The sequence below is a fragment of the Pituophis catenifer genome, unplaced genomic scaffold (assembly GCF_029215685.1).
Source record: "Pituophis catenifer annectens isolate HBS135680 unplaced genomic scaffold, rPitCat1.0.hap2 SCAF_12, whole genome shotgun sequence".
In the NCBI taxonomy this organism is placed as follows: Eukaryota; Metazoa; Chordata; class Lepidosauria; order Squamata; family Colubridae; genus Pituophis; species Pituophis catenifer.
In genome coordinates this window covers 24,594,471-24,610,507 of record NW_027256892.1, presented here as the reverse complement: position 1 = coordinate 24,610,507, position 16,037 = coordinate 24,594,471, and the positions used below count along the sequence as shown (strand labels likewise).

The 16,037-nt window shown below is 48.4% G+C and overlaps 2 protein-coding genes across 2 annotated transcripts in view; one reads left to right on the top strand and one right to left on the bottom strand.

Annotated features, from left to right (window-relative positions):
• Positions 1 to 1,193: 1,193 nt before the first annotated feature.
• DRC12 (dynein regulatory complex subunit 12 homolog) lies at positions 1,194 to 9,589 on the bottom strand. The gene is made up of 6 exons (XM_070952598.1): positions 9,529 to 9,589; positions 6,960 to 7,016; positions 5,727 to 5,846; positions 4,120 to 4,212; positions 3,021 to 3,151; positions 1,194 to 1,322 (listed from the first exon to the last, which is right to left on the bottom strand). The coding sequence occupies exons 1-6, from the start codon at positions 9,587 to 9,589 to the stop codon at positions 1,194 to 1,196; spliced, it is 591 nt and encodes a 196-aa protein (XP_070808699.1).
• Positions 9,590 to 14,505: 4,916 nt separating this feature from the next.
• CBL (Cbl proto-oncogene) overlaps positions 14,506 to 16,037 on the top strand; it is a 39,885-nt gene continuing 38,353 nt past the window's right edge. The window contains 3 exon segments of the mRNA XM_070952514.1: positions 14,506 to 14,543; positions 14,545 to 14,749; positions 14,751 to 14,918. Coding sequence (XP_070808615.1) covers positions 14,506 to 14,543; positions 14,545 to 14,749; positions 14,751 to 14,918 — 411 coding nt within the window.

Here is a 16,037-nt window from a genome sequence, read left to right as displayed (position 1 = left end):
CAGCCATGCAACTCCCAGAATTCCCTAAGCTGGCTGGGGAATTCTGGGAATTGAAGTCCACAAGTCTTCAAGTTGCCAAGGTTGGAGTCCCCTGCTCTACTGGAACCAATAAAACCGAGCACCGGGACTTCCTTTCATCTTCTTCTGACAATCGACCCATCGATTTTGCACAAAACAGACCGTGAAGGTTGGCAGAGGATGAGCAAGGGGCTTCCAATCTCAGAGCTCTTTCTCCAAGATCTTTTTCTGAGTGGAGATGCAAAGCATCTTCTGTTCTTGGCCTACGCTCTGAAGAGTACAAGATTAGGACCTCAGCTACGTTAAATGGGGATTAATGTGTTCTGAAACAGAAAACTGAAAGAGATAACAGATGGCCTGATCTGGAATTTCCTTCCTTCCTTCCTTCGTTTGAGCTGCCTAAGAAAACGAGTTTGTTAACGAAGGGAAGTACTTTTCACACACCTCAAGACAGGATTGTTTGGATTCACCCATCACGCTAAACCATAGTTTGCTTTAATAGGGGTTTGTCGCAAGGCACGGAGAGCCAACTTCACACACGAGACTAAAACCAGCTCAAATAAAACAACACCGTGCTTTCATGCGTTGGGTGAATTGCTGAGCAATGTGGATGGATAATTCCGTATTTTATTGTGTGGAATCCTTGGTGGTCTCCGAGCTTGGTGGCTTTCTTGCAGACATTTCATGACCCAACTAGGGAACGTCACCAGTGCTAGAAGAGAGATGAGTCTGCTTTCTGTTTATACTCCGGTGGCTTGCCCTGTCAGTGTTGGTGGGAGTGGCCTTGATGGATCCTTGATTAGACCCTTGTTGACTGTTAGCTTGTGTATCTGAGTTGGTAGCTCCCTAACTGGGGTGCCGTTTGTGGCTTGGTTGTTGGTCTAGTGTTGATATGAATCTCTTTTTATCTGGGTGTTGGTTACTGGCAAGGAGGAGTTTTGATCTCTCAGTTCCTTTTGGGTTTTCTGATTGGTATGTAGATGCCTTTATCTCCCTGTGTCTGTTGATGGCTGATTGGTAACGAAACGTCTGCAAGAAAACCACCAAGCTCAGAAGAGCACAGCTCAACCTTGAGCTACAAATATTCCCTTCTAACGGTACATCTCGATGTCCGTGCCAATATGAAACCCCCGGGAGAATAAGGAGACAAACCTTAGCTCTGCTTGACAGCTGCTTCAGATCTCCAATGGGTTAAGTCCAAACTCCTTTAGCGCATTCTTATAGTCAGTGTGGATGAGGGTAGCCTCATTCTCCCAGCCCAGTTTGGTGGCTTGTAGCTTGGAAAGCACCTGATCCAAGCTGTCCTGTTAAAAGGAAGTGAGAACGGGAAGGTCTAGAGAGACGAGAGCAGCGAAACAGGATGTGGTCCCTGGCTGAACATTCAAAGGGAAGAGACAAAGACCCATATTTGCCATTGTCTTACCTGAGAATGTCCCCCCCCCACACTCTGAAAATGTCTTGGGAAGTTTGGGGAGCCAGAAGGGTCATTTGTGGTCCAAGCAGAATCAGAGGTGGTATTCAGCCGGTTCTGGCAAACCGGTAGCGGAAATTTTGAGTAGTTCGGAGAACCGGCAAATGCCACCTCTGGCTGGCCCCGCCCCCATCTATTCACTGCCTCCCAAGTCTCAGCTGATCGAGTCTCAGCCGATTGGCTGGGTCTTCTTTTGTTGCCCTGCACAAGAGAACGGAGCTGGAAAGCAGGTTAGTGGGGTGGGGAGAGAATGGGGATTTTGCAGTATCCTTTCCCTGGAGTGGAGAGAGAATGGGGATTTTGAAGTATCCTTCCCCGGAAGTGGGGAGGGAATGGAGATTTTGCAGTATCCTTCCCCCAAAGTGGGGAGGGAATAGGGATTTTGCAGTATCCTTCCCCCGAAGTGGGGAGGGAATGGGGATTTTGCAGTATCCTTCCCCCAAAGTGGGGAGGGAATGGGGATTTTGCAGTATCCTTTCCCTGGAGTGAAGAGAGAATGGGGATTTTGCAGTATCCTTCCCCCAAAGTGGGGAGGGAATGGGGATTTTGCAGTATCCTTCCCCCAAAGTGGGGAGGGAATGGGGATTTTGCAGTATCCTTTCCCTGGAGTGAAGAGAGAATGGGGATTTTGAAGTATCCTTCCCCCGAAGTCGGGAGGGAATGGGGATTTTGCAGTATCTTTCCCCCTGGAGTGGGGAGGGAATGGAGATTTTGCAGTCTCCTTCCCCTGCCACACCCACCAAGCCACATAAAGTTAGGTTGACTCATCCTTCCATCCTTCCGAGGTTGGTAAAATTATTGGGGGCAAGAGGCTGACTCTGTAAACTGCTTAGAGAGGGCTGTAAAGCACCGTGAAGCAGTATATAAGTCTAAGTGCTATTGCTATCCTTCCCCCAGGAGTGGGGAGGGAATGGGGATTTTGTAGTATCCTTCCCCTGCCATGCCCACCAAGCGGTGGTAGGTTGCTCCCGGTTCGCACGAATCAGTATGGTGGCTTTGGGAGGCTCCACCCACCCACCCAGACGTCATCAAAAACGATCTGCGCATATGCAGAAGCTCCGCGCCCACGCGCTACTGATAGCGAACTGGTAGCGCTGGGTTTCAAAACTGACTACTGCCACCAAGCCACGCCCACAGAACCAGTAGTAAAAATTTTTGAATCCCACCACTGAAGCAGACATGCCAAGTGATGGAAGGAAAGATCTGAGTGGCACTGAATGCTTTTCCAAGCATCAGGGTTTAAAGGGGAAAAAAAACCCCACAGACCAACAAACCAGTTTCTCTGCTTGAACAGGGCGACGAGATGGAAGAACATTGCCCAATAATTTTGACTATCGTCATGCTCAACCTATAACCCACAGAAGCACGCACAGAGCATAGTTTAACATGAGCAATCACAGGAATATTCTCTCTCTCTCTCTCGCTCTCCCTTTCCTGAAACTTTGGTGATGAGCAACACCAAACATTTGGTCTCCTCCCCTTAGGTTCTGGGCTGGGACCAGGATTGATGTCCTTCCCATCCCCGACTCACGTGAAGGATTCTTTCACATTCCTTCTCCATCTCCTCAGCCTTCTGCTGCATCTGAGCCACAGCTTTGTCCTTCTCCTCCAAGATCTTTGCTCGGTCCTCTTCACTCCGCTGCAGGGATTTTTGGCAGGCAGCTGCCGAGGACAAATGAGGTGGGGTGGGGTGGGGTGGGGGGGAAGGACAGAGATCGAGGTGAGAGAAAGCAGAAGAGAGCTGAGAGCCGGCTGGGGGAATTCTGGGAGTTGAAGTCCAGACATGTTAAAAGTTGCTGAAGTTTGAGAGACTTTGCTCCAGTCAACTCCATGTAGATGGTGTCTACTGTGCGATCAAATGTTGGACCAGATTCTCAAGACATGACTGGCTGGGGAATTCTGGGAGTTAAAGTCCAGACATGTTTTTTTTTTTTTAAATTTGATTTATATGCCGCCATTGTAAGCAGGGCGGCTTACAATGCGCTAAGCAATAGCCTTCATCCTTTTGTATATTTATACAAAGTCAGCTTATTGCCCCCACAAACTGGGTCCTCAATTTACCTACCTTAGAAAGGATGGAAGGCTGAGTCAACCTTGAGCCTTGGAGAGATTCGAACCTGCAGTAACTGCAGGCAGCTGTGTTAATGACAGGGTGCACTAAACCACTGTACTATCAAGGCTCCTAAAAAAGTTGCTTTAAGTTGTTAAAAGTTGCTGAAGTTTGAGAGACTTTGCTCCAGTCAACTCCATCCATCTAGATGGTGTCCACACTGAGATCAAGTGTTGGACCAGGTTCTCAAGACATGACTGGCTGGGAAATTCTGGGGGGTTGAAATCCACACAACTTAAAGTTGTCCAAGCTGAGAAACACTGCCCTAGGACCTTCAGGTACTTGGAGGCGAGGGTATCCTAAAATTGGGGGTGTTCAAAATTTTTGCAGATAACGATGATTCGGGGAGTTGAAGTCCGCCAGCCTTAAAGTTGCCAAGGTTGGAGACCCCTGGTTTAAAAGATGCAAGGAAGTGGGTGCAGCTATTTCTTTTATTTCCTCCCAGTCCTTAAACAGCGGCCTTCAATGGCCACAGCGCATCTGAGTAACCTTCTGCAAGGCTAAACTTTTGTGTAAATACCCAGCTGCTCTTGCAGGTTCTGCTTTTCAGCTTCCAAACGCTGAATCTGCCTGTCGCTCTGGAGCTGAAACTGCTGATATTGGCGGATCATCTCTGAAACGAAGAAACGGGAGTGGCGTCAGGCGGAGGAGGAAACCCCTTAGTTACCCCTAGATTCCTAGATGCTATTTTTGGAGCGCCCAAGCGTGATCCTTGAGTGTGCGGTAAGCTAAATGGGCAAGTCCCTTCCGGTCACAAAGGGACAGAGGTTGAGTTGAAGGCAAAATATGGGCTATCCAAAAAGAGCCGAGCATCCTACAGAAGGAAATGTTGATTTTCTCCAGCTGTTTTGGGATGATGGTGTGTATCTTTCTAAAGATAAATGGATTCTCTATGGCACACATCCATCAGCAAAAATCTTCCCTCTAGCTCAGTGGCCCCCAAAACTTTTGGGGGCCCCCGGTTCCAGTTCCGTGGAGAGAGGTTTTGCCGCAGACCAGAGAGGACAGGGGTTGGAGACCCCTGCTCTAGCTAGTAGGAATGGGTGGGTTGCAAAGTACACCCCACCCCCCCTTTGAAATGCACCAAGCTGACGTTTTTTCCTAGAACATGAGATTGATGGACAGGATGGCGGTTGATATCTATTCACAGAAACCAAGGTATAGCAGGGCATAAATCTGATCCCTTAACCAGTGTTGTTCCATCAATACAACTTTAAGATGGGTGGACTTCAACTCCCAGAATTCCTGGCTGGGAAATTCTGGGAGTTGAAGTCCACCCATTTTAAAGCATGCTGGCTTTTTTTAATATAATTTTTTTAAAATTTTCTTTTCATACAAACATTCCATCTTACGTTAAACAGTGTGTCACCTGACTATAAAATTTTTTGTGTCTTAACAATTAAACTTACCACTATATTCATTTCTTACATTCATTCTTATATTAATACTAAATAATAATAATAATACTGATAAAATAACACAAACCTAAACCTTAAAGCATGCTGGCTGGGATATCCTGGGAGTTGAAGTCCACCCCTCTTAAAGCATGCTGGCTGGGGGATTCTGGGAATTGAAGTCCACCCCTCTTAAAGCATGCTGGTTGGGGGATTCTGGAAGTTGAAGTCTACCCCTCTTAAAGCATGCTGGTTGGGGGATTCTGGGAATTGAAGTCCACCCCTCTTAAAGCATGCTGGTTGGGGGATTCTGGGAATTGAAGTCCACCCCTCTTAAAGCATGCTGGTTGGGGGATTCTGGAAGTTGAAGTCTACCCCTCTTAAAGCATGCTGGTTGGGGGATTCTGGGAATTGAAGTCCACCCCTCTTAAAGCATGCTGGTTGGGGGATTCTGGAAGTTGAAGTCTACCCCTCTTAAATCATGTTCCCTGGAGAATTCTGGGAATTAAACTCCACCCATCTTAAAGCATGCTGGCTGAGGAATTCTGGGAGTTGAAGTCTGCAAGTCTTAAAGTTGCCAAGGTTGGAGACCCCTGCCCCAGAGGAATGAAAGAGTTAAGCTGCCAAGGCATTTCCCACCCAACTGCCAGTCACATTTCTGGGAAAGGAAAGAATCAGTTTCTGCAAGCGATGACCACGGGAACAGTCCCTCCTGCCCACCTCCCCAAATCACCTTCATAAATATCCTTTTTGTCTTTCTGGGCTTTCTCCAGGTCTCTCTCCAGTTCTGTCAGCCTCTGCCTGAATCCTTCCCTGTCAATCCTTGCCTGTTTGGCCAGGTCTCTCTGGAGAACTGCAAGGCAAAAGGGGACAGAAGCCATGTCACTATTCAGTCTCATCTCTCATGTCAAAAACGCAGGAATTAGAAAAGGGGAAATTATGAATTTAAATATTTTTTTTAAAAAAATTAACCGCTTTAATAAAATATAGATTTGTACACTTCTAGCCCAGTGCCATATTTCCAACCAGCAAGTCATTCTGTCTGTGTGTCGGTCCCAGAAGACACTGTAAAAAGATGGATAGTTGTTTGAATTGTGTCACATTCGCAGCAAATATTTTGTCCTGGGGGGGGGGAAACCCCTCCGCCCCATTTTTCCATGTGGTCTTTAGTTCTAGCCGGGCCAGTGCTCCGTTTTGCTTAAAATATCTTCAGAACGTCTTCTTCCGAACCTTTAAGCAACTTCTCAAGGACTTCTATCCAATTATGAAGTTGTTTAACTTGAAATTTCCATCGTTTTAATCGTTCTGTTTGAGCCAGGGGTGAAATCCAGCAAGTTCTGACAGGTTCTGGGGAACCGGTAGCGGAAATTTTGAGCAGTTCGGAGAACCGGCAAATACCACCTCTGGCTGGCCCCAGAGTGGGGTGGGAATGGAGATTTTGCAGTATCCTTCCCCCAGGAGTGGGAAGGAAATGGGGATTTTGCAGTATCCTTCCCCCAGGAACGGGGATGGAATGGGGATTTTACAGTATCCTTCCCCTGGAGTTTGATCCTAGGTAGAGGCAGATATTTCTCTCTCTGTGGGCACAATGAAAATATATTTGCTGAACAAAACTCCGCACTGGTGACATGAAGGGCATCCGGCCAGTAAACATTCAGCTCCGTTCAGTTGCCCAGACTCCACCCCGCAAGGGATTATGGAGTCATTAAAAGCAGATGATGATGGTGATGATGATGCGATGACCTGCATAACAACTGGCACAAGCATAAATCCAGGCTCAATTACGGTCGTAAGTCGAGAACTATCTGTATACCAAACAGGCTTTTAAACGGGTGAGGAGTGGGGCTTAGGCTACTGCAGAAAGCAATGCAGCTCTGTGCATCTTATACTCCCCTCCCAAAGCTACCCAGCCTCAATTGCTCTCTCTGTTTTCCACATCCTCGCACAACTGTCCAGCTGTCCTCACCCAAATGCTGCTTCAGTGCGTCAGCCTCCGGCGATGCCTCTTTGTGTCTCTCCTCACCTGGAGGGAAGAAAGAGAACAGATGCTGAAGAAATGGAAGATACTGAGGTCCTTATACTTGGTATTTAGTTAAAGTCAACCTTAGAAGCCTTAGAAAATACCTGTTGTGACCTAGGCTTACTGAGTCATTACAATACACAATTAGTCCCCAAATAAACCTATTTTATTGTAATAGCTGAGAATTACGTTCATTCCCAGCTGAGTCCCAATTAGTTGCAAAACAAGTCCTTCGGAAGATGTCCTTCGGGATTATCACCAACCTTTATCTTCTTTGACACCCTGCCAAAGGCCTTACTTGGCAAAGCCCCACAAAGTTCAGAAACAAACAAGAGATGCCGACTGGAAACAGAGTTAGCAACGTTGTTTTCCTGCAAAAGGCCCCAAGTGCCTTTGTTTCTCTTTTAAACCGTATGGGAGGGGTCAATCATCTCCTGGCCTTACTCCCAAGTCGTCCCTTTTGCTTTAGCTGCTCTTGTCTTCTGGCAATTCTGCGCATGTGTGCATTAGGAACAGGCTCTTCCTGTTCCTCTGCCTCTCTGATGTCCGACTCTGGGAGCTCCAGAATCCGTGCATCATTCCCAGATGGCCCTGGCCCCATCTCTGCCTCCGACGCAGAGCCCTCATCCGGGCCTTCCCCAGACTCCAGGACTGGCCCATGTTCCTCCCCAGCCTCCTCACTGTCCGACTCCGCTGCCAGCTCCGCAGGCTGCTGGCGGACCACAACAATACCTCCAGGAAGGCACTTCATAGAATGATAGCATCAGTTGGACACATGGGAACAAGAGCTGGAAATACCAGTGTTAGGAAGAATCGTAAGATACCCCCACCTCTCTATTTCCATACCCCCAGAGAAAGCAAAGAAAAACCATCTGTCAAAGCTAAAGCTGTGGCGGCGCAGTGGTTAGAGTGCAGTAATGCAGGCTACTTCTGCTGACTGCCGGCTGCCTGCAATTCGGCAGTTCAAATCTCACCAGGCTCAAGGTTGATTCAGCCTTCCATCCTTCCGAGATGGGTAAAATGAGGACCCAGATTGTTAGGGGGCAAGAGGCTGACTCTAAACCGCTTAGAGAGGGCTGTAAAAGCACTGTGAAGTGGTATATAAGTCTAAGGGCTAGTGCTAAGCGCTAGAGCAATCCTTGCCTCCCAGCCAGAATGGCCACAACCAACCAGGGGTGGGCTTCAAAAATTTTAGCAAGGGGTTCTCTGCCCGGTTGATGGGTGGGCGTGGCCATGGTAGGCGTGGCCTAGTCAGCCTCTTGCATCATGGCGGGGGGGCGGGCGTTTATGCCCTCCCCAGGCTCCGGAAGCCCTCTGACATTTCCGGGCTTCCCGAACTTCCGGTAGGCCTGTTTTTTCGCCCTCCCCAAGCCTCCGGGTGCGCCCTGCACTTACCTGCATCCAAAACAGGCCATGTGGTGACTCGCGGGAGGGGCGGGGCCAGCCAGGAGTGGGATTTGGGGGCTCTCCAAACTGCACAGAATCTTAGCTAGAGGGTCTCCTGAACCCCTGTGAATCCCCAGCAGCCCACCCATGCAACCAATCTCACTTAGAAAACTGGCTGAATGGACGGGATTAAGGATTAAGTCAGCAAACGCAAAGCCACACTGAATTTAGAATACAGAATCTAATCTAATCAAATAATCCCACCAAGCACCTCAATTTCAAAGGTCCAAAAGGGTATAAAAACTACTCTGCTACCCTATCCCATGCTGTCAGCTGTCCCAGAACCGATGCCGAAACACTTCGCTTCCACTTCCTAAATAAACGGAGACCTCCTTTCCTGCCGCTTGCCTCAAAATTCATTGGCTCCTGCATCTTTCTCCCGGCTTGGAACCAGACCGGGTTTTCCTTCCAACAACAGGGAACCTCTAACAGACCAAGAGCGATGGGATGCAGGAAAAACTGCTAATATCATCCCATTTCCTCTTGAGTTTTTACACATTATTATTTCAGTGCTCAACATTACGGGGAGGAGGAGACATCGGACATAGAAAAACGTTTGAAGGAGTCGCTTTAATAACTTCTGTAAGCTTATCGTTTCTTCCTTCCAGAGTGAAAAACCACAAATTTAAGTTGAAGGCTAATGCATCCCATTTTTTTTTCCTCCCCCAGCGACACGTGGCGAAAAAAATAATTTTAAGCTAAGCCAGGTGTTTTTGTAGACAGATTGCGTTGGATTTTCAAATGTTAGCAGCCTTGCTCCCAAGCGTCCAAAATTAAGTTAACGGTTTGGTGTTGGATCTTAAACAGATTAACAGAGTTGGAAGGGTCCTTGTAGGTCATCTAGTCCAACCCCAAGCAGGAGACCCCTGCCTATACCGTTTCCGACAAATGGCAGTCCAATCTCTTCTTGAAAGCCTCCGGTGATTAAAGCAGTTCTGATTTAATTTCCTCCTCCTCTCTGCAAAAGTTTGGCTTGTATTCTTGTTATAATACTTTCCACGGAAGGAATGCGAAGGAAAAACTCTGCCTGCAAACTTCAGGTTGTTTGCACGGTTGCGCCGCACTTTACCTAGAGTGGATGACTTTTGCTTCCTTGTTTTTTTCACTTTTCTTTTCTTTGGAAGTGGCATCCTTGGGCAGACTCAGCCTGTGCGATGCTCCCAATTTTCTGCAGAAATTCACGCTCCGCACTCCTCGAGCCTTGAACCAGTCCAAATGTGCGTCTCACACCTGGTAGGAAAAAAAAACCCAAGGGGGTCTTTACGGGTGGTGGCAGGTTTTTTTCCCCCCACCATATAATTGCAAACGTTTGCTGTGGGGACAGCAGAAGCGTCCAATGTACAAAAAAAAAAGGGGCAGAAAAAGCGTCTGGATTTTAGCACGCTCCTCCCTGGGATCCGAGTTGTGTTTTTTTTTCGGTGTTGCGTGGCAACAGCCCTTCTTGGCTGCCATGGTGACCAAGGAAAGCTTAGCAAAAAAACCTCAAAAAAAAAAAAAGAGTTCAACAGCATTGAACTGTTCAGCAAAGAAAGGATTTTGAGATTCGGGCCAAATGTTTTGTTTGAATTCTTCTTCTTCTTCTCCTTCTCCTTCTTCTTCTTCCTCCTCCTTCTTTCTTCTTCTTCTTCTTCTCCTCCTCCTTCTTCTTCTTCCTCCTCCTTCTTTCTTCTTCTTCTCCTCCTCCTCCTTCTTCTTCCTCCTTCTTTCTTCTTCTTCTTCTTTTCCTTCTCCTTCTTCTTCTCCTCCTCCTTCTTCTTCTTCCTCCTCCTCCTCCTCCTCCCTTCTTCTTCTTCTTCTTCTTCTTCTTCTTCTTCTTCTTCTTCTTCTTCTTCTTCTTCTTCTTCTTCTCCCTTCTTCTTTTTTTCAGTGAGGGGGAGGAAAAAAAGGCAACCAATTAAACGGAGACAGCGGTAACAGATTCGGTCTTCTGGGTTGAAGTGCATAGCCTAATTTTTAAATTCACTCCCTCGCCCTCTGCTCATTCTAATTTTCTGCCCGGAGTGTTGAAAATTTACACACAGTTTGGACTGTTGTGTCGGCCCTGCCATCAAAGGTCCTCTCCACAGCAGAGTCCTGCAGATCTGGTAGGACTTGAAAAAACACCAAGTGTAATGTAGTGCAGAATAGACACTACAGGGCTGCATTGCCCAAAGGAGTCCAGGTAATGGAATGGAATAGAATAGAATAATGAATAATGGAATGGGAAGAATAGGGTAGGGTAGGGTAGGGTAGGGTAGAATAGAATAGAATAGAATAGAATAGAATAGAATAGAATAGAATAGAATAGAATAGAATAATGAATAATCGAATGGATAGAATAATAAGTGGAATGGAATGGAAATAAAGATAGGATAGGATAGGATAGGATAGGATAGGATAGGATAGGATAGGATAGAATTAGAGTAGAACAGAACAGAACAGAATAGAATAATGAATAATGGAATAGAATAGAATAATTTATTTATTTATTTATTTATTTATTTATTTATTTATTTATTTATTTATTTATAAAATTTTTATACCGCCCCCTCTCCCGAAGGACTCAGGGCGGTGAACAGCCAAGATTAAAAAACATACAATATAAACATTAAAATACATTTAAAACAAAATTAAATCCCTAATGGCTTTCCCCAATTTAAAACCCCTTACCCATAAAACCAATAAAAATTTTAAGCCAGCCTGGCTTGCCGAAATAGGAACCTTTTCAGAGCCCGGCGGAAAGTCCGGAGGTCTGGGATTAGTTGTATCCCTGGGGGTAGCTCATTCCAGAGGGCGGGTGCCCCAACAGAGAAGGCTCTTCCCCGGGGGGTCGCCAGCTGACATTGCCTGACCGACGGCACCCTGAGGAGGCCCTCTCTGTGGGAGGTTATCGGTGGCAGAAGGTGGTCTCGTAAATAACCGGGCCCTAAGCCATGGAGCGCTTTGAAGATGAGAACCAGTACCTTGAAGCGCACCCGGAAGACCACTGGAAGCCAATGCAGCTCGCGCAGGAGAAGTGTTACATGGGAGCGCCATGTCGCCCCCATAAGTACCCGCGCGGCTGCGTTCTGCTCCAGTTGGAGCCTCCGGGTGCTCCTCAAGGGGAGCCCCATGTAATGAAGAATGGAATAGAATAGAATAATGGAATGGAATGAAATGGAATAGAATGTGGAATAGAATGGAATAGAATCACTTTGTCACTTTAAATGTACACTGATCGGCATACATTAAAATGAAACTTCATTATAGAATAGAATAATGAATAATGGAATGGAAAGAATAGAATAGAATAGAATAATTTTATTGTCACTTTGAATGTACACTGATCGGCATACATTAAAATGAAATTTCGTTGCCTGCAGCTCTCAAAGGGTCTCCACCTCCAATATACACTACATGAACATGACAAAATAAATAAATAAATACAAAATAATGCATATACCCACATATATTATATGAGAAGATATAAACACAGTCTAATTCGGATGTATACATGTCCGTGGCGAGAGAAACCTATCTTGGGAGTTGACCAGACGGATGGCTTAGGCTAGGGAACTGTTCCAGTATCTGGAAGTCCTGCTAGAGATACTTCTAAACCGCCTCTCAGAGGAAAGCGACAGAAACAGAGACCGTGAAATGAGGGTGTGTGGGAGAGGTTGTATAACATGGTGGGTTTTATTTCCACCAGTGTTAGGATCCCCTTCCTCAATGGAAGAGTTGGAGAATTCACCAACGTTCGTCTCGCTTCCTGGTTTTGAATCTTGAAAAGTTATATAAAAGTCACTTTCTCCCGAAGCTACCTAGGACTTCTGGAGAAAAACAAACTCTTTTCCTTGAGCCACTGAGTGGATCTTTCACCCAGATCTTTCTCCATTTTCTTTACCCAGGACACCCTCTAAACCTGATCTTCTCCTCTTGGATCACTTCCTCTTTGTTGTCGGAAAGAAGGCCAATGAAGATATTTCGTCAGTCCAAAACTTCTCCTGACGCCTTCGTTTCTCTTTTTGTTGCCTTACTTCTGTTTTATCAGCCACTTCCATATTTTCCTTGCATTGTTCTGTCCCCTTGTCAGAAGGAAGCGTGACTCTCCAGATTTTTGTAAAATTTGCAAAGAATTTGAGTTTAAGACAGCTTTCTTCAGTCTGGAGCCCAAAAGCCACACTGGCTGGGATTTATGGGAGAGTCTGGAGAAACAGGAGGGTAAGGCCGCAGTCAAAAAAGCCAATGCAATCCTAAACTGCATTCCCAGAGGGAAACAATCAAGATCAAGGGAGGTACTAATACCACTCTATAAAGCCCTAATAAGACCACACCTAGAATACTGCATCCAGTTTTGGTCACCACACTATAAAAAAGAGGTTGAGACTCTAGAAAAAGTGCAGAGAAGAGCAACCAGGATGATTAGAAGACTGGAGGCTAAAACATACGATGAACGGTTGCAGGAACTGGGCCTGGCTAGTCTAGTGAAGAGAAGGACCAGGGGAGACAGGAGAGCAGTCTTCCAATATTTAAGGGGCTGCCACAGAGAGGAGCTCTGGACCGCAGCGAATCCCTTGGACTGCAAGGCGATCCAACCGGTCAGTCCTAGAGGAGATCAACCCTGACTGCTCTTTAGAAGGCCAGATCCTGAAGAGGAAACTCAAATACTTAGGCCACCTAATGAGCAGGAAGGACTCCCTGGAGAAGAGCCTAATGCTGGGAACAATGGAGGGCAAAAGAAGAAGGGGACGGCAGAGAACGAGGTGGCTGGACGGAGTCACTGAAGCAGTCGGCGTGAGTTTAAATGGTCTCCGGGAGATGGTAGAGGACTGGAAGGCCAGGAGAAATGTTGTCCATGGGGTCACAATGGGTCGGACACAACTTCACAACTAACAACAATACAGAGAGGAAGGGGGTCAAGCTGTTTTCCAAAGCCCCCAAAGGCCAGACAAGAAGTAATGGATGGATACCGAACAAGGAGAGATTCAACCTAGAAATAAGGAGGAATTGTCTGACGGCGAGAGCAATCCACCCATGGAACAAAAGTTGCCTTCGGAAGTTGTGGGAGCTTCATCACTGGAGGCTTTCAAGAAGAGACTGAACTGCCATCTGTCAGAAATGGTGTAGGGTCTCCGGCTTGGGTGGGGGGTTGGACTAGATGACCTCCAAGGTCCCTTCCAACTCTCTTTATTCTGTTCTTGATCTGATTTTAGAAAGGAAATCCAAGTCACTCTGCATTTTTTTCTATCCTTGGCTGTGCCTTCCAGTTACCAGCTAGCTGTATTCAGAATTAAAACCCAAGAAGTAATTTGATTTCTGCCATTATAATTTTTTTATAGACTGGCAGGAGGGAAAGTAGCTCTGCATTAAGCCAGCAAATTGCATAACTTGCACTTTTGCTCAATCCTGCAGTCTCTTTATTTACAGAATAGAGCCGGGCTGCCCGACTTCATCATGGCATCGCGAGCCTCCTTTCGCAGTACTGCGCATGCCTCCGCACACACGCCCTCAAGGCGCACGCGCACTCGGCTCTTATGGCGCACCCGAAGACATTTAAAAGACGCACGGCGAGGCGTGGCTATGCTAATCAGACGCCGGGTGGGCGTGGGCAGAGCGAGGAATTGATGCTCTTGTCCTGCCTGGGATGGAAGTGTCGGCTTCTCGGGTGTCCTTCGAAAAAAAAAAAAAAAAAAAGAAATAAACGGCCGGCATAATGGGACTGAGGCCATTTAAAGCCCGGCTTCTTCCCGCTCGCGAGCCAGCGCCGATTTTACGTGAGGAGAAAGAGAAAGGTGGGGCGCCCCGCCCCCTTTCCTTGCACGGACCAATCAGAAAACGGCTTTTCTAAGAGTGGTGGGAGGGGAGGCGTTCTCGAAATCTTGGACCAATCAGAGCAGAATTTTTCCGCCGGAGGTGGGGGAGAGGCGTTCTGGGCGGCCAATGGCAGCGCGCCGCCCCTCGAGGAGGCTCGCGCAGCGCCCGCTTTCCTTCCTCTCCTTCTCAGTCACACACACACACAAACACCACGCCTCTCTGGTCCGCCCAGCCAATCAGGAAGCTCCGCCCGGAGAGGCTCGCGCCGGCGCGCATGCGCCGCAGCCCTTCCTGCCCTTCCTTTCCTCCCCCCCCTCCCCACTTCCCTTTTCTTCGTCAGTCGGGCGCGTCCCCGGCGCTCGTGGAGCCGCTTCCCCTCAGCCCGGCCCGACGCTGCCCGAGCCGGGCCCTCAGGACGGGAAAAGGACCCCGCTTTAAGCCGCCTGAGCTCCCTCAGCCTCCTCGAGGGGCCCGGCAGGGGTGTCGTCGCTGAGGCCGCCTCTTTCCCTTCCCTTCACCCCCCCCCCCACCCCCGTCCCCATGGCTGCCCCTGTGAAGAAGGGCCCCGGGGGCCTCATCGGCCTCATGAAGGACGCCTTCCAGCCCCACCACCACCACCTCGGCCCCCACCAGCCCTGCACCGTGGACAAGAAGATGGTCGAGAAGTGCTGGAAGCTGATGGACAAGGTGAGGGGAGGGGGGAGGAGGGGAGGGGAGGGAGTAGGGGGGAGGGAGCGGGGGGGCAGTCTCCTCCCTTCCCTCCTTCCCCCCCGCACTTGCCCCACTCCCCCAAAGTGCTGGAAGCAGATGGACAAGGGGAAGGGAGGGGGGAGGAGGGGAGGGGAGAGGGAGGAGGGGAGGGAGCGGGGGGGCAGTCTCCTTCTCTCTCCCTCCCTTCCCTCCTTCCCCCCCACACTTGCCCCCCCTCCTCCCAGTGCTGGAAGCAGATGGACAAGGTTAGGGGGAGGGGAGGGAGGGAGCAGGGGGGACAGTCTCCTCCCTTTCCTCCTTCCCCCCCCCCCCCCGCACTTGCCTCACTCCCCCAAAGTGCTGGAAATACATGGACAAGGTTAGGGGAAGGGGAGGGAGGGGGAGGGGGAGGAGGGGAGGGAGGGAGCGGGGGGGGGGGAGTCTCCTTCTCTCCCTCCCTTCCCTTCTTTCCCCCCGCCCTTCGCCCCTCCTCCCCCCAGGCTCAGGCCCTGGCCAGGGGGTGGGGTGCGAAAGGCTTCCAGGGGTGGCCCAAGGTGGGAGGGCACGAGGGCAATGTCCGGGTGGGGTGGGGGCTTCTGAGGAGGGGAGGAAGAGGGGGGGGCAAGTACCCAAAGGATTGCCCCTCCCTTCTCCCTTCCTTCCCCCCTCCAAGGGGTGCGCTGGGGAATTCTTGCAAAGGAAGCTGCGTGGAGTGTGGGGTGGCTGGGGTACAGCCCTGGGTTTTTGGAGAACTTCTCTAAGTTAGATAAGATGGGTAACTTTTATTATGGTTTTTTTTTTACTGCGAGCGCACCTGCCAGCATTAAAAATGAAATTCTGTTACCTGCTCTCATATATATATATCTACCCAAACATGTACATAACACACGTGTACACATGCTATATACATACATATATCTGCACCACACACGTATATGCATATATATGCATATATATGTATGTAACAGTAACCGAGTTGGAAGGGACCTTGAAGGTCATCTAATCCAACCCCCTGCTCATGCATGAGACCTGTATACATATATATATATATATGTGTGTGTGTGTGTGTGTGTGACAAACTATTCTAAAAATACAAGTTCTAGTATATTACTAAAG

What these genes read in the sequence shown, in the direction of transcription:
- DRC12 (XM_070952598.1), bottom strand. Translation starts at nt 9,589, where the DNA reads ATGCCACTTCCAAAGAAAAGAAAAGTGAAAAAAACAAGGAAGCAAAAG. An exon ending in CGCACTGAAGCAGCATTTGG is followed by an intron (nt 5,847 to 6,959) that starts GTGAGGACAGCT and finishes TTTGCCTTGCAG; the next exon opens with TTCTCCAGAGAGACCTGGCC. An exon ending in AATGTGAAAGAATCCTTCAC is followed by an intron (nt 1,323 to 3,020) that starts GTGAGTCGGGGA and finishes TCCTTTTAACAG; the next exon opens with GACAGCTTGGATCAGGTGCT.